The sequence below is a fragment of the Haliotis rufescens genome, unplaced genomic scaffold (assembly GCF_023055435.1).
Source record: "Haliotis rufescens isolate VD_foot unplaced genomic scaffold, xgHalRufe1.0.p SCAF_7, whole genome shotgun sequence".
Taxonomy (NCBI): domain Eukaryota; kingdom Metazoa; phylum Mollusca; class Gastropoda; order Lepetellida; family Haliotidae; genus Haliotis; species Haliotis rufescens.
Window position 1 is genome coordinate 43,935,415 of NW_025964361.1, and position 24,951 is coordinate 43,960,365.

Consider the following 24,951-nt stretch of genomic DNA (forward strand, 5'->3'; position numbering starts at 1 on the left):
CCGTTTAACCTTCCAGATTGTTTTGTCTAGAGAGGCAAAGGAAATTTTGTGGTAAGGTTGTTGTAAAAATGGTTTGAAACATTAGTGGTCAAAAGTAATGAAGTAGTATAGACAATTTTGGGTCACAATCTGAGAATAATTCACATGGCAACATGAAGGTTGTTTGTTGGTTACGTCTTGGACATTCCTCTCAAGTAGCTGTTTTTGTTTGTTCTTGAATTATTTATCTAAAATATATCCACAGTCCAAATTGAAATAACCAGGTTCTACACAAAATATCCACCCTCGATGAGCCAGTGTATGTCTATTTTATCATGGGGATATAGTACACTGGATAATCGAGGATGAGGAATGTCTTGGTCAAAACATTTAAGGCAGGTCTTCTCAGCTTAATAACACCGTTAGAGTGAGTGAGTGAGTACCGTTAGACCTGACAGTCAGCATATTCCAGCTATATCAATACGACCTCTAAATGATCGAGTCTGGGCCAGGATAACCTGTGATTGAACCTACGAGCAACAACATCGGGGCACGATGACACGCCGTCAACCAGGTGACCGACCCACATCACCAGACACACCGGGCAAACTGCCGGGCAAAAGAAAGTATTCGCTTGAAAATTGTCCACAAACTTACAAACGTTTCTAGGCTGAAAACAGTGGCCTGTTAGAGGATTCTCACGGGTATGGTGCATACAATATCTCCCGTGATAGCCGTATCAAATAAACCACCATAAAAAAACCATATTTTTTTAATTTAATTTTTAGCAACCATCAAACATGGGTGTATAAGATACAATGCTCACGTGTCACGAAACCGTGCTCATGATCCGATATATATCACGACACCGCACTCATGATCCGATATATATCACGACACCGCACTCATGATCCGATATATATCACGACACCGCACTCATGATCCGATATATATATCACGATACCGCACTCATGATCCGATATATATCACCATACCGTGCACATGATCTGATATGTATCACGATACCGTGCTCATGATCTGATAGATATCACGACACCGTGCTCATGATCCGATATATATCACGGCACCGCACTCATGATCCGATTTATATCACGATAACTTGCTCATGATCTGATATATATCACGACACCGTGCTCATGATCCTTTATATATCACGATACCGCACTCATGATCCGATATATATCACGATACCGTGCTCATGATCCGATATGTATCACGACACGGTGCTCATGATCCGATATATATCACGATACCGCACTCATGATCCGATATATATCACGATACCATGCTCAGGATCCGATATATATCATGATACCGTGCTCAGGATCCGATATATATCATGATCCGATATATATCACGATACCGCACTCATGTTCCTGTATATATCACGATACCGTGCTCATGATCCGATACGTGTCACGAAACCGTGCTCATTATCCAATATATAACACGAAACCGTGCCCATGATCTGATATATATCACGATACCGATACCTTCAAATTACTTTATTAAGGATTTGGCGAACAACCCATTAACACAAATATAGGTAGACGTGATGGTATTCCACGTCATGGTCGTTTATGTAAAATATGTAATTCAAATAACGTAGCAGATACATTTCACTTTCTCATAAATGTCCAGCATATCAAGATCTTCGTCAAAAACATTTTAAAAATCTACCTTCGGAAGTCATCAATAACTAATTCATTTCTTACAATGTAGTAATCTATGTCTCGTTTATTGTCTTACTCAGATTACATTAGGAATGCTTTAATTTTACGCAGCTCCTTTCAATAGTAACATTGTTTGGCTGCAACACTTGGTTTTTTGTATTTTCAAATTTGACATTTTATGTTCGTGGGTCAAACGTCTTTCTACTGAACAAAATTATTGATTGATACGTATCACGATACCTTGCTCACGATCCGATACGTATCACGATATTTGCCTGTGCTCTTATCCGCGGTGCGTATTGAAGTCATCTTTTTCATAGACAGCACGACCAAATACTTGCCACACAGTTATTGAAGCAAACGTTTACTTTAAGAATCGATATTTTTTTTACTTAGTGTGCGACTGTGATCGATACTTGTATGGAGAAGCAAATAATCGCGATCCACCGATGCATCGGAATATCGCCCCACTACTAAATTAATAAATAATAATAAATAAGTCACGGTGTACTATATTTCCCCGGCAGTCTATCTTGGTAATATGATGATTCTGGTTTCAATAGGATCCCAGCAACCTATGCTGGTCGTATGAGGCGATGTGATGGATCTAGTGGTCAGACTAGGTGACTTGGTGACTAGGTGACTAGGTGACTTGGTGACTTGGTGACTTGGCACGTCATCGTACCTGACGGCGGGGATCGTTGCTCATAATATCTATCACTGCTTTTTCAGGTCAGACTCTATTATTTACAAGCCATTGCCATATACCTGGAAAATTGCCGAGTACGGCATAAAACAACAAATAAACAAACAATGTATGCAGATGATGGATTTCGGAGTATGAAGTTTCACTTTATTTATTCTGACAAGCCGCAACCAAGGAAAGAAGGAGCATGTCATATTCATCATGCAGTCTAGATTTATCTCACCACTTCTTAATACCGTATTTATCCCCCTGTCGACAGTTAACAGTATACAGTATATTTGTAAATATGGAAAAGTAGAGCCCTGAAGATATTATACTGTTGTGATAACCGTAACTTGATAAGTGCATTTACATTTGTTATCTTTTCCCTCCGGTCTTGAAAATATCTCCACAATCCAAGCACTTCTTGGCACAAATATCCATGTAAAACGTTGTTTTAGTTTATTAATATTTTTAGTCGTAAACTGCTTGGCATAACTTTATGAGCTCATATGTCTGTGAATTACGTCTATTGCAAAACACGTTCTCTCCTGCATAGAATGCATAAACATGAAAGCAAAGTTTTAACTTTACACGATTCGTAACCCAAAGATCATCTGCGAGTGAAGCGCTCGTAAAATATATAAAATCCCCTAAAGTGTAACGGTGCAGTTTGCAGGACAACTCAATTCAATTATAACATAGTTTCAATTAAAAGTTACAGGCTTTGTCAATCTACTGTTGATAATGTTACATTTTGCTAATTTAGTATAAAAAGTTACTGTTTAGTCATAGCGATATGAGTTTTATCACATTAGTATTTACCATATTACTTAATTATACAACATCAATGGCAAATCTGAGTTCCACCTTTTGTAAAGATACACAATAAACAAAACCTATCCTGTTGTTGTGTGTTGTTTAAAACCGCACTCAGCAATATTCCAGCTATATGACGGCGGTCTGTAAATAATCGAGTCTGGACCAGACAATCCAGTGATTGACAACATGAGCATCGATCCACGCATTTGGGATACGATGACATGCATCAACCAAGTCAGCGAGCCTGGCCACCCGATCCCGTTAGTCGCCTTTTACGACAAACATAATCGCCTTTTACGGCAAGCATGGGTTGCTGAAGACCAATTCTACCCCGGATCTTCACGGAACAACACTTGTGTAATACAGACCATCGCGGATATGGACCAAACCCATGCCTGAAGCTATGCTGTGAAAATGAACCAACAGCAACCCTGATCGTTGATACAGTCAATGACGATGGCTTTGAATAAAATTTTATCTTAAATACTCACTAAAAACGAAGACTCATTTAATCTTTGAAGTTTCCGAATACAAGTCGGGCGAAGTCTTGCCTGAAATAATTGAGATCCCAGCCGCTATCAGTTCTATTACAATAATTATTTTTTCTGAAGGCTCTCATTGTCTAACCTTTGACAAATGCATATCTGCTAGATACCCTTTTCACCGACATAAAAGGTCACCAGAAATAAAGCAAATCCTGTCAAGGCCGTAGGTTAATAAATGCCAAGATCCTTTACCGTTTTTTAGGAAATGGTTTTTAGCTGTGAATACTTTACATCTAATATGATAGGGGGGATTCTAACCCGATACTCTTCACAACGTAAGGGAAGACTGGCGAGGAGTTTAATTGCGGTGACGTCACATCTCCATCGCGTTGTGTAATCTTTACTATATAACACATACATCAAAGATCGTGAGCACTTTGGCATTAAAAGAAGGTATATTCACTATTTGCAATTTGACGTATGTTAGACACACCCGTAGCTCTTACCCGGCGATTAACAAAGTAATATTCAGTTCAGGAAAGCTATGAATTTCGTGAAAACAATACTTTAATTTTGGTAAATTGACCCCTCCGTAACCAGCAACTATCCATCCACTCTACCACCAACCCATCCATCCACTTAACCATCCGACCCGTAAAGATCCGGGTAAGAATAGGTCTTCAGCAACCCATGCTTGCCGTAAAAGGCGACTATGCTTGTCGTAAAAGGTGACTAACGGGATCGGGTGGTCAGGCTCGCTCACTTGGTTGATGCATGTCATCGTATCTCATTTGCGTGGATCGAACACCAACCCACACATCTACTCAAACACCAACCATCCATCCATTAACCCAAACACCAACCATCTATCAACCTAAACACCATCCATCCATCCATCCATCTATCCATTCAAACACCAACCATCCATCCATTCAAACACCAACCATCCATCCATTCAAACACCAACCATCCATCCATCCACTCAAACACCAACCATCCATTAACTCAAACACCAACCATCCATCCATCCATCCATCCATCCATTCAAACACCAACCATCATCCATCCATTCAAACACCAACCATCCATCATCCATTCAAACACAAATCATCCATCCATCCACTCAAACACCAACCATCCATTAACTCAAACACCATCCATCCACTCAACCAAAAACCATCCATCTACTCAAACACCAACCATCCATCCACACAAACACCAACCCACACATCCACTCAAACACCACCCATCCATCAATCCATACACTCAAACACCAACCATGCATCCGTCCAATCAAACACTATCCATCCATCCTCTCAAAAACCATCCATCCACTCAAACACCATCCATATCCTCCAATCCACCACCCACTCAACCACCAACCTCACCCACCCACCACTCAACAACCATTCCTTTAATTGTGGATGTCCCTCAACCTCCCGTGCATGCAACCATCAAACCAACGAATCACGCTACCCCAGTCACACCCCCCCCCCCCCCCCCCCCCCCCCCCAACACCCGCCTCAGCCCAACAAGCCTGCCTTCCACCACCCGATTCCCAGTTCAGTGAACTCCAACCACCAGACTGCTTCCAAACCCATACCATTCCCAACTCCTTACTCCCCTCAACAATCACATAACACGTTGAAGACTTTGTTACTTGGCTCCAGACACAATTTACTTACAAAAGCAGAAGGAAAATACAAATATGTCTGCACTTTTCGAAAAAAGCACTGATTTGTATACCTGGCTGTTTCCCTTTCTTCAAATGATGTAACATGTGTCTGAACGTGTCACAGCGCGAACCACGAATGTGTTCTAAGGGGTCCTGCTTACATGTCAATGTCATTTCTAAAATACCTGAGAATCTGAATATAAATAAATATCAGAGGGAGAAACTATTTGATTTTCAGGAGTGGGATCGAGGTTTTGTTTTAAGAGCAGCGTTGGTTTTTTAATTAATGATTATGAACTAAGTTATTTATTTTCTACATTAACATGCAGGTGCTAAAGTATTCGAAATAAATAAATAAGTGAATGAATGAATGAATGAATGAATTAATTAATTAAAACTGTATAGTTTGGCTTCTTTAATATGATGTGTACAGGTGGTCAGTTTAGAGGTCACAGGTTAGAGTGAGTGAGTGAGTTGGGTTTAACGCCGCTTTAAACAGTATTCCAGTTATATCGCGGCGTGTCAGCTTAATGTGGGAGGAAAGCCAGAAGTGATGCAGGTCTCAGACGTTTACCACTTCGGTGAAACCAACGAGCAGGGGTATGGTGCTGACAAACCTAGAAACATAATCGGGGCGAACCAGGATTCGAACCCACAAACATAGGTTTCTGGCGTGACCAAGGGACGCAACTCTGCACAGCGAATCGCGGCGCCTTAGACGACTGGGCCACCCGTGCCCCCGTCAGAGGTTAGAAGAAAAGGGCACATCATATTTCTTAACATGTGGGGCATATGTCATTTTTTCAATAAATCAGGGGATTGATTATCGTTTTAGAAAACAAACCCCGTCCCTTTGTAAAATGGCATTGGCTGGGGGAATATACAAAATATGACATCCTCAACCACCATCATCACCACTGAATTTAACAGTGCAAACAACACACCCACTGAAGTTAAATATTCGAAAATATTTCGCCCTGATTCGTATCTGATTGGGACGTTTGTGTGCACATCCAAACCATTACGATGCTTCTCATATTTTCAACGAAGTTCAATATTTGCACATTTCGCTTATTTTAGATCAATGCAGGGCATTTGTTTGCTTCTTGTGCATGGCATTGATATTGTTTTAGTTGCCTTACAGCGATATCAAAAACCACACGTCGAGTCGTGTGTGTGTAAAAGTTTGGTTGTATATATTTCACACACCTTATATTTCATTTACAAAATATTCATGCAAAAAGAGTTTCGCTTCTCCCCACTATTGACTATAAAAGCAATATTTGTATTCCATTGCGTATATCAATATTTGTAACTTTTCATTATGGCTGGTCATGTTCATGGTTTGTACCCTGCCCCCTGTGTGTGTATATGTACAATAAATATTCTTCTTCTTCTTCTTCTTCTTCTTCTTCTTCTTACTAGACGATATTACAAAAATTAACCTATACAAGGCAGATCACCAATCAGATCAATTAAATGTTGATTATATCAAGAAAATGTTATACATCTTTGAAAAAATGTGAAGCCAGTCTAAAGTGTTATCCGTGCAACGCAGGCTTCATCCCAAAACTGTACAGAGTATGTCCACACAGCGCCAGGGCCTGACGGTAACCGAGCGGGTCTTGCTGTTTGTATATATATACACTCACAGGCTTCTATTCACACCACAGAGTCGCAACACGCTGACTGGGGAAAGAAAGGGCCCCCAAGGCTATAAAAGAGGTGCAGTTTGTCGGCAACGGGGGTAACTTGAGCTAAGCCCTTTGACTTTATGAATGGGCAAACTGGCTAAATGTTGGCCAGACTATAGCACGCCACACACGCGCTATCAAACAATCGATGCATGCATTTATGTTCGCGCATGCCTGGTATTTGTGGGGGGGACACACGTGCAGTGGTTGATGTCGGGGGGCTATGTGAGAAAGCTCGTGGTCACAATTTATGAATCTATACCCACTGCTGAATTATGGAACGAAAACCTTGAATCATTTGACGTTTCTGTGCAGTAAATCTCCTTCCCCGTATAAAAGATGGATTTATGATTTTTTTTCAAGATATTGCTATCGGGTTATTAAAGATAAGGTCGTTTCCAGATCCACGGCTTGGCAATTTACATAGGGGCTTATCGGAGTTTAGTAACAAGCCCAGATACTAGTTATGTAAATCTCCACACAGATACAGTTATCGGGAGGGTGATAAGGAATCATATCTTTGACGATCGGCGTTATCCATAGCTCTTAGTTTGCACACGAATTGATACAGAGGTGCTGATTTGAAAATTTTAAATGACACCGTCAGTTAAAACATCAATAGCAGTATACGACTAAACTGTTGTGGTAGAAGATGGCTTAGATAGTATAGGCGACTGTAGCAGCAGCAGTAGTAGCAGTAGTAGTGGTGGTGGTAGTAGTAATAGTGGCAGCAGTAGTAGTAGTAGTAACAGTAGACGTAGACGTAGAGGTAGTAGTATGGCAATAAGTAGTAGTCGTAGTAATAGAACAAAAAGTAGTAGATGCAGTAGTAGTAGTAGTAGTAGTAGTGGTGGTAGTAGTAGTAGTAGTAGTAGTAGTAGTAGTAGTAGCAGCAGCAGCAGTAGTAGTTAGTGGAAGTAGTAGCCTTAGTAGTAGGAGCAGCAGTAGTTGTAGTAGTAGTAGTAGCAGCAGCAGTAGTAGTAGTAGTAGCAGCAGCAGCAGTAGTAGTTAGTGGTAGTAATAGCCTTAGTAGTAGGAGCAGCAGCAGTAGTAGTAGTAGTAGTAGTAGTACAGTAAAGTACGGTTATAACGAACTCAAAGGGACTACTAATTTTAGTTCGTTATAACCGTAGTTCGTTATAAGCATATATACAGCATAACTACAGCAAATAGTCGGGACCAAAAAGTAAGTTCGTTATATCCGTCAGTTCGTTATAAGCGTGTTCGTTATAACCGAAGTTTACTGTAGTAGTAGTAGGAGGAGGAGCAGCAGCAGTAGTGCTGGTAGTAGTAGCCTGGCACTAACCTCAGTAGCATAATAATTGATGGATGACATAGATGCTACAGCAGTAGCAGTGGATATACATGTATATCAGAAACTTCAGGGATACACAGTTACGATAACACACACACACACACACACACACACACACACACACACACACACACACACACACACACACACACACACACACAAACACACACACACACAAACACACACACACACACACACACATTCGTGGAAGCATTCATTGGCGAACGTTGATGAGGATTGTAATCATAACTATAACAAACACAAGCAGCGTTGTGGTCTCTATCTCCGATGTTTCAATCTTGAACAAATACGACAGACGACCCCTAGCTTCATATCGCATATCAGAGTGCACTGTCTCCCTGAGTCAATTACACCAACTTAAGGTTAGATAATTTGTCGTGTGTGAACCTACAGGTCGAGAGTTATAGCTACACATGTCTGGGTTTATGTACCCCTCCTTCGCTGAATACCTTTCAATAGCAATGTCTTTAGAGAAACCTTGTCGTTTTAATGTTTGATTTGAAAACATATGTTTGCTTAATTCCCATTCACGAGACTCCATGTGTTGTGTGCACAAAGCAGGATGACTGTAATGCACTTGAGTAAGGGAGGTACGCGTACATTAACTGCATACAGATGTAATTATGATACTGGATTACGATGCTTTTGAAGGTAAGTAAATATCGTTTCCTGGCTTTTTTAAAAAAAAAGTCGGAAACACAATCGTCGCTATAAGGGTAGACAAATAATGAGTCGATGAAAACATTTCTTTAAAATAATTGTATTTTTTTTTTTAAATTCCCTCTACTGCTGTTTTCATATGTGTGGAATCAATGAAATTAGACTTAGTCTTTTCTAGATTTGCCTATGCATTGAGTAAAAAATCTCTCTCTCTCTCTCTCTCTCTCTCTCTCTCTCTCTCTCTCTCTCTCTCTCTCTCTCTCTCTCTCTCTCTCTCTCTCTCATGAACAGGTGCTCAATTACGAACTGTATTGCTTGGACACTTGTCTGCAAGGAAAGGGCACACAATTGTTTTCCTACAATGCAAGGCATGTGGGTTTTGTTCTTATTAAATCAAGGGATTAAATGGGTGTTTTTTTTAGAAAAAGCGAAATATTGTCTCGAAATGAAATAAATTTACTTCAAACTGGGAGATGCTGTAAAGTCATGAAAGACTGGTTTATAGTGGAATAGAATGGTTTTAAGGTTTAGAATAATAAGAATATAGTCGTTTCAAACTTACTGGGAAATGTTATCAAGTTGTGAACGAGGAAGCATTTTGTATATTTAGAATGTATATTAAAAATGTGTACACAAAATGAATCAAATGAAATAGATATCGCTTTCATACTTTTCCCCCCTGTACTTATCATTATTTTATTAATTTCCATCATGGTAGATTTGTCGTCATGGCGGGCGCCATGGTTAGTTATGTGTACCATGCGTCCTTCTTCCTTCCTCTGCAAACTCATTCTACAAGGCCTCGCCAGATTCAGGTGAGATAGACGGAATCATGTGGTGGTGAAGCCCCACAAGTCTACGCGAAGCTATCAGCACTATACATCGCATTCATCTCCCCACACTGGGAGAGAATTTGTTGCAATACACAATAACCACGTGCTCGGCGTGTTGACATAAAACATAGCTGTCAATTAATTACTTGTCCCGCCTCTTAGACAACACTCATCGAGGAGTTAATCGATATGACACAGCGATGGGCGGAGCTTGATATATAACACCGGCTGTGATTGGTGGATGTGCGGCCCGCGACATGCGGCATGAGGTTTTTGTGTACATAGTTATGCAAATCAGTGTACCGGAAATAAACGAACAGAGGTCGAGCGTAATCTGATGCGTGTAATGTTATTGGGTAAAAAGGTGAAGTATGGCTCTAGCGGCGAAGCTAGCTCACACCAACTTTTGTGAGGAGAAGATAGTTGTGCATTTCTCACTCATCTGAGAAGATAGTGTATGCAACAACTTGCCTCGCCTGTGTTATGTCAGGCGGCCTATTGAGGCTTGGTGGATCGACAATGGAGTCCCAAATACCCCGTGCGGTACAGGTAGCCGTTGTGATTTTGAGTGTGGCTACTCTGTCCTCTCAGGTAATCCTATCACCGAGAGATATTTTAGTGGCAAATCGGAAAATAACAGTACCGCTTGGACGTTCGGTGTTTGTAACCCCGAATGATTTGCAGATCAGGGTTTGGCCAGGTGACAGTTGTAAAGTTACTGTGTTAGACACGACAGATGCATTGTCCCAGCGACCAGGTAGGCTAATGCCTTCGGAGTTTCCATGTGACTTCGATATGCAAGATGTCCAGTATTCGCATTTCGGAGCTCGTAATCCGGCCGAGGATAGAGTGCGATTACAGATTCGATATGATTCTCCGTCTCAAACAATCATCATTCCGTTCACGATTCAATTTGAAGTGTCGTTCGTGCAACTGGAAGTTGTCACGCGGAACTTGCCCATTGCAGTTTCAAAGTTGATGGGAATTAGTGAACCGATTAATAAGGAGGTGTTGGAGTTTGCCTACGACCGTCCTAACCGGCTTTGTAAAGTGACAGTTTTGAGCAGTGCCAGTGGATTACCCCGTTACGGCGTTGTCATGAACGACACCACACGTCTGCAGATGGTTGACTGTGACGAGTTTTTGGAAATGGGGGTGAGATACCAACACACTGCTGAGAACAATTCTCCAGACAGAGATTTCATACCCTTGGTTGTTGAATTAATGGACCTGGATGGGAATTTAGATAAACAGGAATATTTCCAAGTTATGGCCAGAATTCAGGGTGGGTTGGAAAACACCCGTCCACAAGCGAGTTACAGTGCCTTGTTAGTCATGGAGGTAGACCAGTTTGTCATGACGGCTATTACACCAGAGATTCTTGCAGCAGAAGATCTTGAAACCTCACCTGACAAATTGATTTTCAATATCACCACCCCCCTCAGTCCAGGAGAGGGTCATATTGTGAGTACTGATGACAGGAATCTGCCAATTAAGTCGTTTTATCAGAAAGACATTACAGATCTCAAGATTGCTTACAAGCCACCCCCTGAGGACTCCTATGTTCAGAGAGTGTTCCAGGTAGCTTTTCAAGTAATTGACTCCGATGGTATGTCATCGGTGGATCCTATAATGTTAATGATTGTTGTAAAGCCAATGAATACCCTTGCACCTGTTGTAACAAGGAATACTGGAATTCAGTTGTTTGAGGGACAATCTAGGGTATTAAGGAGTGACAAAAACTTTCAAATTTCTGACGAAAATGATTTGGAAAATGTGAGAATCTTTGTCGCAGATGGGCTCCGTCATGGTCAACTGGACATGCCTGCTGGTCAGAAATTTTTCACTCCAGCCGATCTGGATCGTGGTGCAGTAGTATATCGCCATGACGATAGTGATACTTACAGTGACAATATCATCTTTCGAATGACCGATGGAAAAAATGAGGTCGAGTTTCTTTACCCAATTACAATCTTCCCTGTGGATGATGAACCACCGATCCTGAATGTGAACACAGGATTAGAAATCAGGAAAAATGAAGTGGCCGAAATCTCCCCATTTGTATTGAGTGCTACAGATATTGATAGTGATGATGCAAGCATCAGATTTGTCCTGGAACGCCCCTTCTCCACAGAGGGAGTCATCCTCCGGCGACAGTTCCAGACACCACCAGATATTGAAAACTGGCAGCTGAGGAGTGGAGTTTACGAGCAAGTTGTGAGCGAATTCACCCAGCAGGACATTGTAGATGGGAAAATGTTCTATCAACATGTTGGTCCACACAGATCTGACTTTGTGATTGACAAAATCAGGTTCCGATTGGCGGATGGGGGTGACCCTCCAAACCAATCTGGTTTGGAAGAGTTTATTGTGAAGATTGCCCCAGTTGATGATCAGCTCCCTTACCTATATCCAAACACTCCTCTTTCCATGAGTGTCAGCGAATTTGAGACAACTACGTTCAAGAGGAAGTTCTTGAGGTACACCGATGATGATACCGATGACCGGAAGCTGAAGTATGATATCACAGTGTTGCCATTTGACACAGATCTGAACACTCCTCTGGGACCTGGAACCATTGTAAAATGTGATCACCCAGGTAGGGGTGAGCTGTCCTCTTTCACACAATCTCAGGTGAACCATCACAAGATCTGTTTCAAGCCTCCTAGCGCTGATATGGGAACTGTGCCGAGGATTATCCAGTTTGCCTATACAGTAACAGATGCTTCTGGAAATGTGCTGCCTGATCAGAGATTTACCATCAATGTGAAACCCGTGGATAACAAACCACCTGAAGTATTCAACAGAGGAGTTGAGATTGAAGAAAATGGGTACGCTATCATTGACACCAGCATGTTGGATGTGCAGGATGTAGACACTGGTGATGATGGTATCAAGTTCGAGCTTGTGGAGATCCCCCTCCATGGAATTCTGCAGCTTGATGAGGTAGACATGGGAGTTGGGGACCTGTTCGGCAAGGATGAACTCAGCAATGGCAGAATCCTGTACTTAAACACTGGGGATGAGATAGATAATGATAGATTCAAGATAGATATTACAGATGGAGTACATCATGTTCCCATTACTTTCAAGGTCAAAGTGAAGTCCATTGATGATGAAGCCCCCAAACTGCTTGGAAATGTACAGGCAGGAATTCTTGGGATTACGATCAAAGTGCCAGAGAGCTCTCTGGTCACCCTTACAGCTGATGATTTTAGAGCAACTGATCCTGACACAGAGGATTTGAGGTTGAACTTTATTGTGGAGAGAGTTCCTTATGAAGGATTTATTCTGAACAGAGGAGAGAATACTGATAGGTTCACTCAGAAGGACATCATTGATGGTCACATTCAGTACCAGCACACTGGTGGGGAGGTCGGAGCTAACGGGAGGAATGACACTTTCACACTGATGCTGACTGATCGGTCAGATGAATTCAATGTAGAGGGGAACAAGATAAACAGAATCAATGTGGATGTCAAGATCCTGGCTGTGGACAATGAATCTCCCATTGTGACCGTAGTGGAAGAGTTTGATGTTCGTGAAAATGACAAGTCTCCAATTCTTCCCATTCATCTGGACGCCATGGATATTGATACAGACGACAATGAGATAGTATGTACTGTAACCTCGGCACCAACCTATGGTTATATTGAGAATGAATCGGCAGCGCCTGGTTCTGAGAAATCCAGAGTTGGAATGCCAGTTTCTGCATTTACTATTGGCGATGTCAGAAGAGGCAGCATCAACTATGTCCAAAGTGTTCATGAAGGAGTCGAGCCAAGGCGGGACAGATTTGTGTTCAGGTGCTCCGATGGTATCAATAACTCCCCAAGTTACGACTTTAACCTGGGTATCGTACCAAACAATGATGAAGAACCCAAGGTGTTCCTTAGAGAGTTCATGGTCCTTGAAGGCATGAATCTGATGATTGACACACCCATCCTGAGTGTGGTGGACGGTGATGACCCACCAGGGGAAATCACGTTCTACATCACCAAGAAACCAGAACATGGTGCTATTGTTCAGCAGAGGCCAAGTGGAACATATCCCATCGACTCCTTCACTCTGATTGACATCTCTGGAGAATCCACCATAGAATATGAACATGATGACACTGAAACCACATCTGACTCTTTTGAATTCCTTCTGACCGATGGAGTTCACAATGTCACTAAGACAGTTCCTATTATAGTTATACCAGTGGATGACGAAACACCACGACTGACCGTCAACAATGGACTTGAGCTGGAGAGAGGTGGAGAGATCAAGACCATTACAGATGAACACCTTAAGGCTGAGGACTTGGATTCCAATGACCCAGACATTATTTTCATTATAAGAAGAATACCCAAGTATGGATATCTTCAAAGAGATCTCGGACGTGAAAGGTACCAGAACTTGACTCTTGGACAGAACTTTACCCAGAGAGACATTGATGAGAGGAAGGTCCAGTATGTTCACACAGGGCTGGAAGGAGTTCGGGATCTCATCAAGTTTGATGTCACTGACACTCTTAACCCCCTGATTGACAGATACTTCTATGTGACAGTGGAAGGAATTGACATGACATTCCCATCCGTTATCAACAAGGGCGTGGAACTCCCCGAGGGAGGGAGGGTGACTCTGACAACTGATCTCCTCAGCGGAACTGATCTCAACACACCAGATGAGAACCTTCAGTTCATCGTCACCCGTGCACCAGGTCGAGGTCACCTGGAGAGCACTGACATGCCCGGTGTCCCCATCACTGCCTTCACACAGCTAGAGTTGGCTGGAAATAAGATCAGATACGTCCATTCCAGTGAGGATGAAATGAAGATGGACAGCTTTGAGTTTGAAGTGACGGACGGATTCAACCCAGTTGCCAGAACCTTCCGGATCTCTCTCAGTGATGTGGACAATAAGAAGCCGATTGTCATGTTCCAGACTCTGAGACTGAAAGAAGGTGACAATAAGCTTATTACTCCCTTTGAGCTGAGGGCTGATGATCGAGACACCTTGGATGAGAACATCCTGTTCACCATCACTCAAGTTCCTGTTCATGGTAACATCCTGTTCAACAAAACCAAGATTATTGCGACATTTACCTTAGAAGATCTCCATGAGAACATGATCAGCTATCAACATGATGGATCTGAAACAAAGAAGGACAGTTTCTCCTTCACCGTCAGTGACGGCACACACTCCGACTACTTTGTCTTCCCTGAGACAACATACACAACCAGGCAGCCTCAGATGATGCATATCGAGATAGTCCCGGTGGACAACGGCACTCCTCAAATTGCCATCAACAAAGGTGTGTCTACGCTTGTCAGCATGGATGGTGGTAGTCTTGGATTCCCTATCACGGAGAAATACCTGCGTGTGGAGGATCGTGACAGTCCTGATGACGGCCTCAAGTACACCATCACAGTGGAACCAGAGCATGGTTACATCATCAACACCAACCTCGGCAACAAGAGCATCAGTCAGTGGACACAAGGTAGGCATCTCTTTTCTTCAAATGGGCCAAAAAGAGTTGTAATTCCAATTATTTCCTCAACCATTTGTTCCTTAAATCTCAAGTAAAATGTTTGGATAAAAAAAATATTTTCAGTTTTTTTATGGTATATAAAATTGTTTTTTTTGACAGAAACATTACTTGGTTAAGATAAATAACTGTAATCGGAAATACATTTCTTGCACCATCACCTCATTGTTCCACCAAGGCTCCTGTTGCTCGTTTTGATCTGGTCTCCCCCCACCACAAAAAAAAAATACAAAATACCCCGTTTCCCTCATTCATGTCATTAATGCTCATTCAGAAAATATATTATGGAACTATATTTGACGCCAAAAGAAACGTGAATACCACATGTGTTGGTTAATATATGAAGAATTACTTGTATCAAAGAGATATTAAATCAGTTCGATGCACAAAGAGGGACACGGATGGCCCAGTCGTCTAAGGCGCCTGATTCCCTGTGCAGAGTTGCATCCCTTGGGCACACCAGAAACCTATGCTTGTTGGTTCGAATCCCGGTTCACCTCGATTATGTTTCTAGGTTTGTCAGCACCATAACCGTGCTCGTGGGTTTCACCAAAGTGGTAAACTTCTAAGACCTGCATCACTTCAGGCTTTCCTCCCACATTAAGCTGACATGCTGTGAAATAACTGGCATAAAGTTAAAAGCGGTGTTAACCAAACTCATTCTTTCACTCATGCATCACATGTGACGTCATAGATCCATGACTTGAGATGCACCATTTGTCTTGTGCAGGATTGGCATGTAAAGTTTGGAAATCATGTGCAACATATCGTGATAGGAATAAAGACATTCTTTGGTAACACGTGACTGATTGTTAGTTTTGTCATTAAGTGATGCACATTGGAAACATCTCTTCTTAAGTTACATACTTCTCTATATGTTTCTATGGTCCGCGTTTCTTTTGGCAGTCAGTATATATCAACTACATTCAGTGCACAAGAATCACGTCAGTGTTATCAAATATGGAACCTTCAAATTTTGTGACTATAGATCAAAGAACCATGATCTTATGCAACAGGAGATTTGTTGAAAGAATTCTGGTTTACAGATCCTGTTTCAACGTTTAGACCAGGCCAATGTGTTCTTGTATTTCGATGTTTTAACTCAGACTACAGTCTTTCCTTAATTTTGCAAAATTATAAACAAATGTGCTATATTTCTTCGACAATATATGCTTATTTTGAACATCTTTAATGAATATACTTCATGAGATTTCTTATGAAAAGGAAAAGTTTTTGTCACATTTATTACAACTATTATGGCAAAGGGCAAAAAAGCCCAAATGTACTCCGGCAAAATCTATATTTTCTTACTGCATCTTCGTATTTTTACCAAAACGTGTAATACCAGAAATACATTTGGCTTGGACTTTTGTATTTATGTTATAATACTTAAAAAAAGTTAAGGACCTCCAGATTATTTCATGTTGCTATGGTTAAACTGTCATGCCATGACAACAGACTATCTATAGTAATATGAAAGAATTGGGCGGTCCTTAACTATTTTTGAGTAGTATATATTTTTCACTTCTGCTATTGAATCCGGCAGAGGCTGTGATCTGCATTTCTGTATGTGTGTGTTTAGACGTAGACAATATTTGCACCCTTCACATTCTCTCTAGGAAAGAAACAGACACAAATTCATCATGTTTCTTTCAGCCTTTACAGAAATACTTTGTTGAGTGTGAAGAAAATAAGTATCAACATTATATTTGTGTTGTCATGGTTACATGTATTTTCTTTGTATATTGGAATATAATGAGAGACAGGTTTACCACCTCGGAAACGGTAAACTATCATCAGCCAAAACATGCAACCTGCCAGCAAGACATTTGTTTATTTCACCAACAAAAGATGTACTGGATGCGAGTATTTTATATTATTACTTTTCGTGAACACCGGGTGTCATCACTGACTTTTAGTGATCCATTCCTATAATTTTCACTGCTATTTTGCCATTGATGCTCAAAGGAATCTGTTTCGGCAGATGATGTTTTATTCTGTCTATAAGCCAGCAAATTCTCAACATGAACAAACTATAATGAAGTTAAACGGAGACAGATTAACTATAGCATAAATATAAAAGAGTCTGTTGTTCCTTAACTCATTTTGAGTAGTATACATGCTTGTACTGGTATCCTGGGATCTTTTTGAAAATAGGGGGCGCATGGATGGCCCACTCGTTTAAGTCGCCACATTTCGCTGTGCAGAGTTGCATCCCTTGGGCACGCCAGAAACCTATGGTTGTGGGTTCGAATCCCGGTTCACCCCGATTATGTTTCTAGGTTTGTCACACCATACCCGTGCTCGTGGGTTTCACCGAAGTGGTAGACATCTAAGGCCTGCATCACTTCTGGCTTTCCTCCCACACTTAGCTGACACGCCGCGATATAACTGTAATACTGTTAAAAGTGATATTAAACCCAACTCACTCACTCTTGAAAATAGAACTTGCTATTTCAGCAACAAATTGTGCATGTTTTAAAGTCATCTTTTTAATTTGTCCTCAACCATATTTCTCTACAGTAATCCTTTTTGGTGTATTTATGGAATTTCTTTGATAAAAATATCTGGCTGTGAGTCCATTTTCCATGTATAATTACTTTAACAGCATGGCCCATATAAGCAGAGGCAACAGTTTCTGCTAGACAGTGTCTGATGCCTCTGCATGAGTGACCTGGATGTTCCACATGACCTCCCAAAGGTCATAGGTCATGTCAAAGCGCTCCCTGGAGTGGTGGCTAGTCATGCTATGTCCATGGCAGTACCCTGTCGTTAGCTGGCAGTGATTGATGGCCCCGATCAGCCTTGATTCAAAACATCATGGATAAAAAATGACCCCTCCTAATCAAATAGACATATTTATTGAGCCCATCAGATTTTTTTGATGGATTGCATGATTTTGTTGAAAATTAAGTCATGGGTGAGAAAAAGAGGGTTTGACTGTGATATTGCTTTAGACATTTTCTTGACTTTGCGTTTAGTTTAAATATTCATGTATTCATATTCATATTTTAATTGAGTTAAATATGGCATCTGTATCGTAATTTTTTATGGCATTTATTGTAATGTTTAATTAATTGAGTCACTAATTTTATTACTTTGAGTTTCTTGTCTTCATTTTACAATACACTTCCCAAGGAAATGAGACTTTTTTGCAAGAAACGGCGAGACAAAATGGATTACATCAATCAATCAGTGATTAAGGCACTGTAATTCCTTCACAGAGATAACAAAATCGGCTTTATGAAATTTAAGAAAAACAAAATGATCAAAGTGCCAGCCACATGATTGTGTGTGAATGCCAAAAGTTGTCACAAAACTGGAGTGTCAGAGGTTTTCTGTGAATAAAACAGAGTTAGTCTGTAACCCAGTGACTTATTCCATTGTTGGGGAATAACGTGATCTCATCAAACAGATGTTGCAGTGTCGGAGTGACATTTTCCAGGGAGTATCTGCATAAACACTTCATCTCTGCTACCTCACAGCCAAGCTTGCACTTACCAACATTCTGAGTGTAACTTCGTGGGGCGTTGGCTGGCTCTTGGTGTGGAAGGAATTAGCGTGGTTAGACATACAAAACACATCGTTCGTTTGTTACTTTCCAGGTGTAGATATGAGGTGAAAGTGGGAACATGTACAATATTTTCAGGACTTGATGTATATTTCTTGGAATAACTCAAAATCTTCCATTTATGGAGTAGCTTTTTATTTGATGAATCATTTTAAATATCAACATCAGCTGATGCGTTACTCAAAATTAGTAAAAGAACACCTGATTCTTTCATATGACTATACTTAAAGGGGCACTAATCTCAGGCCCTTATATAATCAATAAAAGTGACAATTGTGCTTACAGTTGGCACAGCACAGTCGCAAACTAGTTGAGATTTCTGGGATATAATCTGGGTATCCATGGGAAAAAACAATAACAGAAGTCACAACCGCTCCCAGTGAATTGCCAGAGATCAGTGCCCCTTTAATGTGTCAGAGGGGCGGTCGGTTAGCCTAGTGGTTAAAGCGTTCGCTCGTCACGCCAAAGACCCGGGTTCGATTCCCGACATGGGTACAATGTGTGAAGCCCATTTCTGGTGTCCCCTGCCGTGATTTGCTGGAATATTGCTAAAAGTGGCGTAAAACCATACTCACTCACTCACTAATGTGTCTGATTAACTGTAGTCGTATGAAAGAATTGGGGATTCTTTAACTTATTTTGACTCACAAATACATCCTTGAATGTTTGTTTGTTTGTTGTTGAACACCCCTCTCAGCAATATTCCAGCTAGATGACGGAGTGAGTTGTCTTGATCGTCTTTAAGGCATGATTATTTATTAATCATAATTCTTAGATTGTATAAATAATAAAACAAGATGTTCCTAGACTTGACTATCATAAGGAGTGAATTACTGTACATCCTTGGACTTATCATTCATTGCAGCCTTGGAGCAAGGCTAGTTTTAACACCACTCTGAACAGCACTATATGACAGCATGTCAGCATTACTGTGAGGAAGGCTCAAGGTGTCACAGACATTTACCTCTGTTGTGTAATCCACTGGGACAGGTTTTGTGCTTACAGACTTGAGTCATGATCACAGTGAATCTAGGAATCTTGTGAATGTATAAGAGTAAATATCATAAATATGTTTTGCTGTTTGAGTGCTATAGGGGCATGAGATATAAAGTAATATTAGACTTAAACTTAATATAAATATATAATTATAATTTTGATAGAAACAAGCAACTACATTTAAATTGAAAAGGAGGCCCATATGAGAGTTCTGAACCTATGGAGAATCTAGACTTGCTTCATTTAGGACTATGGTGCATTACAGTAAGGCTGGGATGAAGAAAAATAGTAGGTTTAGGGACTGTGAGACAGACTATAAGAAATACATGCAGACCATGCCTCTGTTCACCCAGCAGTGAATGGGTACCCGGTAGGATGAGATGGTAATGTGACTGTTAACCTACTCGCGCCTAACAGGCAGCTTTGGTTGTATACTCCCCATGGAGTTGAGAATGAAAATTGAATGCACACTAATCCATTGACTGGGGTAATAATGTATCACTTTGAGAATGCTTTAGAGTGTGAATTTTTATTTATATTTATTTTTATTTAAAAAAATTAAAATTACATTTTTTATTTCCATTTCCATGTTATTTGACCAAGCCTGATCTGATGCTGTCCTCATTTCATTATGATTGATAACAAAGAAATACAACCACACTTTTCTGTTTTTAACAATACCGTTTCACAATTCATCCTGTCCTTGAGTTTACATTTACATTCAAAATAGCGTAGCATGACAAGGTTGAACACAGTACAGTTGATGTACCTTAAATTTAATGAATGAATGAACACATGCTTCCAGTTTGTGCAGCCTTTGTTAGCCTGTCTGAGACTTCACAATGGTGTATGTTCACATGAACAAGAACAGAAGATGAACACATGCCATCTCATACCTTGTATACCATTGTGTCCACAACAACGTTCATTGATAAACCATGAAGAAATTCAAACAAAGGTGTACAAATTTGGCAGGAAAATATTATTTCGGTATTCATGTTCATAGAGTGGAACCTATTCTTCCAAGGAAATACATCAATATGAATAGAAATGTGATAGCAGGTGTATGTCATAAATACTTAAAAATGTTATGGCATCCTAATATTTAACATTTTCATCGGATGAAGGGAAGTGGTGGTTGTTTCATAAACAAGAGTGAGTGAGTGAGTGAGTGAGTATGGTTTTACGCCGCTTTTAGCAATATTCCAGCAATATCACGGCGGGGGGACACCAGAAATGGGCTTCACACATTGTACCCATGTCGGGAATCGAACCCGGGTCTTTGGCGTGACGAGCGATCGCTTTAACCACTAGGCTACCCGACCGCCCCTCATAAACAAGAGAAGTGTTGTGTTGGTGGTATAGTCATAAATTGCATCAATCTGTCAACAGAAACTATTTATGTTGATGTTATGTAAAAAAAACCAATAAAAGTATCAAAGTTGTTTTCATGAAACATCTTTTTGTGTTATCTCAGTATGTTTAGGGTAGCACGCCTTGAAAATATGCCCTGAATGTTCGGGAGAATTTGGGGTACAGGGATGCGACCTCCATTGGAGTGTTAAAAAGAGATTGCCTGAATTTTCTATTAGGTATTTTCACTGCATATAAAGCCTATTAACATTATGGGAAAGGAGCTTCTAAGCCAACAATGTGTCTGGGATCTGATTAGCATATTCGTGTCTCTCAAGGTGTCGTTGTAATAGTTGTGCTCAAGTTACCTGCATTTCTGTCGGGGAATATAAACCCGTATTGACATGGGTGCATGTGCTTGTATTGAGTTTTAATGCTATCGGGCATGTCAAAGGATTATTGATGTCATGTTGGGTCATAATAATATCATTCTTGATACAGAGAAGTTAAAGACTTAACTAAAGTGTGATTTAGCTCTTTATGTCAATGATCAATGACATTTTTTAAATGCTGCTCCATTTTTCTCATGGGAAAAGGGTATGGATATATGTTGTTATAAAATTAGGAGTGATTATTTTTCTCTTGAATGTTGGAGTCAACAGGGTTTCAAGTTTAACATGTGCAACATTGTTTTTTTTAACTTCAGCCAACTTTACTCTTCTGAAGTCAAATACTGCGAAAAAACAGTCAAATCAGCACATTCTTTAAGCTATTCTTTTTTAACTCATACTACCATACAGCTGCCTAATTAAAAACATGATCATGATTACCATAAAACAAATAATAATGTAATGTTTGATGTGAAAATGATCGATCTGAAAAGATGTCAAATCGCCAACTTTAACGTTTCATATAATCAACCTAATTATTGCCAGTGTTGTTTAAATACATGATATGTACACCATATACGACCCGTCAGTTTCAACACTTTGTATGCTATAGCCTTTTACATCACACATAAGATATATATTCATGCATTCCTCACATACCATGATGTAATCACACTTTGTCAGTAGGCTTTTCATAGTCAGTGGTCGATGAAATTTAAACCTTTGGATGTTTTAACTATCACGATCGTCGTTTTTTTCGTTTGCGATTTTTATGGCCATCGTCATTATATGCTTATAAACTTGAGAAGAATTAGTGTCTGTGTTGAAATTTGTCATTTACATACTGTATGTGAAGTGTAATGCATATTTTGTACAGTTTATCAAAAGGTTATTCAACCCATGTTATGATTTTGATATACCGAGTTGCATGATTTTGTAAACATTGGGATTTAACAAATACGTAATGGTGGATTTTCTTGAAACCAAGGGTACTGCAGTTCACTCACATTAGAAGTCTGCTGAGTCTGCTAGTTTTGAGGTGGAGGCCATCTTGTTTCCCCAAATCTGTACCAATATTTGAAATAAAAATTAGGAGATATGTGATTAAGGAAGAGATTGGTAATTACATTTTGAAAATATTTGAATATTTTAGCCAATCATAGATGTAGAAAGGAGCTGTAAATGCTACAGCAAAAATCTGCTAAGTTTTCGTTTTGGGAAGATCTGTAGTCCCCAGCAGCAACATACAGAAAAGCTGATATTAAACGAGGACAATTATGGTATTACCGTAGCTTAGGAACTCCAATGTTAAAAACAGTCTCGGACAACAGTATGAGACGCCTACACTAACAGGTAGACATAAAGACTATTTACTAAGTTTATAATCAGGAATTTATTATCCAAAATTATAAATTGGACAAGAACTACAAACAAATAGATCATTGTTATGGCTGAACTGATTCATCTTGAAGGGTTTATTTAGGACGAGGGAATTATGTGAGATATGTCAAACCTTCCATTGTCCATCCTTCAGGGACTGCTGTATAGTACATGCTCTATCACGGCGATGAACGATTGACAATAATAAACATCTGTATCCAGACCTTTAGAATAATGGGCTTCAGTTGTATAAGTACAAACTTCCTTTGACATTTTTGAAATTCCTTGGTGAAACTGCATATACACAGGTCCATTGATTGAGGTTTCAAATCCATTGAGGGGTTTCAAATCCATTAATTGAGGGTTTAGCTCCATAGAACTATATTCAGTTATGGGTAAGCTGTTGTGCTGTATATTGATGATGCTTGTCAAATCAAGGTAATGCATTTCATGCCAAATCTTCGGTATAGTGTTCTTGAATAGTATTTACTCTTAGTTGATTGTCATAAATAAATAAGTTTTTATCAATTTTCATCTGGCTGTTCATGTATGTGAAGATTTGCTGTGACACATCTGTGATAACAATTCATCAGGGCTTGATGCTAGGAATAAATTTGTGGTTCGTTCAAAAGAGGCCTCGGAGTATTACTACTGCACAAGGCGTGAGTTAAGTCTTACAAGGGGTGTCAGTCAAGTTCTGCACCTTGTGTAAAAGGTCCTGGGCTATTTTAGTCTGATGAAACTGTCCTATGCCTCACTGCCCATAAATAGAACAAAATATTTTGAAAGAGTTTTCTCAACCAGATTTTGTAAAGTATCTGGCTGCCATCTTTGGGGAAGTTAAGACATGAGACTGGTATTTTGGCACATTGAAAATAAATGCTTTTCAGGTACAGTGAAGTGTAAAGTTCTGAAGTTTATTTTTGTTATGTTAATTATGTAAGGAGATATTGGAGATGTTCTATGATATAACAAAACTCAAATTTTCCTTTTTTATTCTAAAATTATCATGATTAATTGTTGTTGTATTTTCTTATGAAATGCCCTCTTTTCACACTATAATAACGATAATCAATTTCTTTTGGATATTCTTGATATACAAAATGATAAAAGACATCTTAAATTAAATTTAGATTTAATGCCCATACATTTTCTTCACAAAAGGTAAAGTCTTTACAAATGCGATTTTGTGTGTTTAGGATGGTTTTAAAAAAAAGTCTTTAATTTGTCTTCATTTTGAATGTTTCCCAAATTCAGCTTGATAAAATGATGGGGGCACATTTTATGATATTTGGATAAACCCAAGTTGAAATTGATATTTCACAGGAGTTTTAGGTAAGCGAACTTATAATAACGGACATTTTTACTGCTATTGCATTGCTATTGAGGTGTGTCTCATTGAAAGACTACCCATGAAATAGTTTCTACCTCACAACCAGGACCGTTCAACTGTAAACTTACTATCGCCAGTCTGCCCAAGCAAATATGGCAATGTCTGGTCCATGAGGCCATCAAAATTGTCCGTCTTTTTAATCGTATGAATAGATGTTACAATTTTCTTCTACCCTATTTAACAACAACTGACTAATTTGTTCCCGCTCACCGATGACCTCTCCCAAATCCTGCCCAATGAATTTTATTTCCATTCTGGAATCCTAAATAGACTCCATGATCCGATATAAGACAGGCTTGTAGATTCCTCCCCAGCATGCTCATCGAATGGATGATTCCCTGTAATGACTAAATCCATTTTGTATATAGCTCCTGTTCACTTAAAGAGCTCTATACTTGATGTGTGACTCTACGTAGGTTCAGCTGTAAATTTACTCAGAGAAAAGTTGTCATTGTTTAGATTTTCAGGTGTCA

At 39.9% G+C, this 24,951-nt stretch overlaps 1 protein-coding gene across 1 annotated transcript in view; it reads left to right on the plus strand.

Moving 5' to 3' along the window:
• Positions 1–10,207: 10,207 nt before the first annotated feature.
• Positions 10,208–24,951, plus strand: part of LOC124132698 (FRAS1-related extracellular matrix protein 2-like) — a 219,246-nt gene continuing 204,502 nt past the window's right edge. Inside the window, exon 1 of the mRNA XM_046496760.2 lies at positions 10,208–15,348. Coding sequence (XP_046352716.2) covers positions 10,347–15,348 — 5,002 coding nt within the window. The 5' untranslated portion in view covers positions 10,208–10,346. The remainder of the gene's footprint in view (positions 15,349–24,951) is intronic.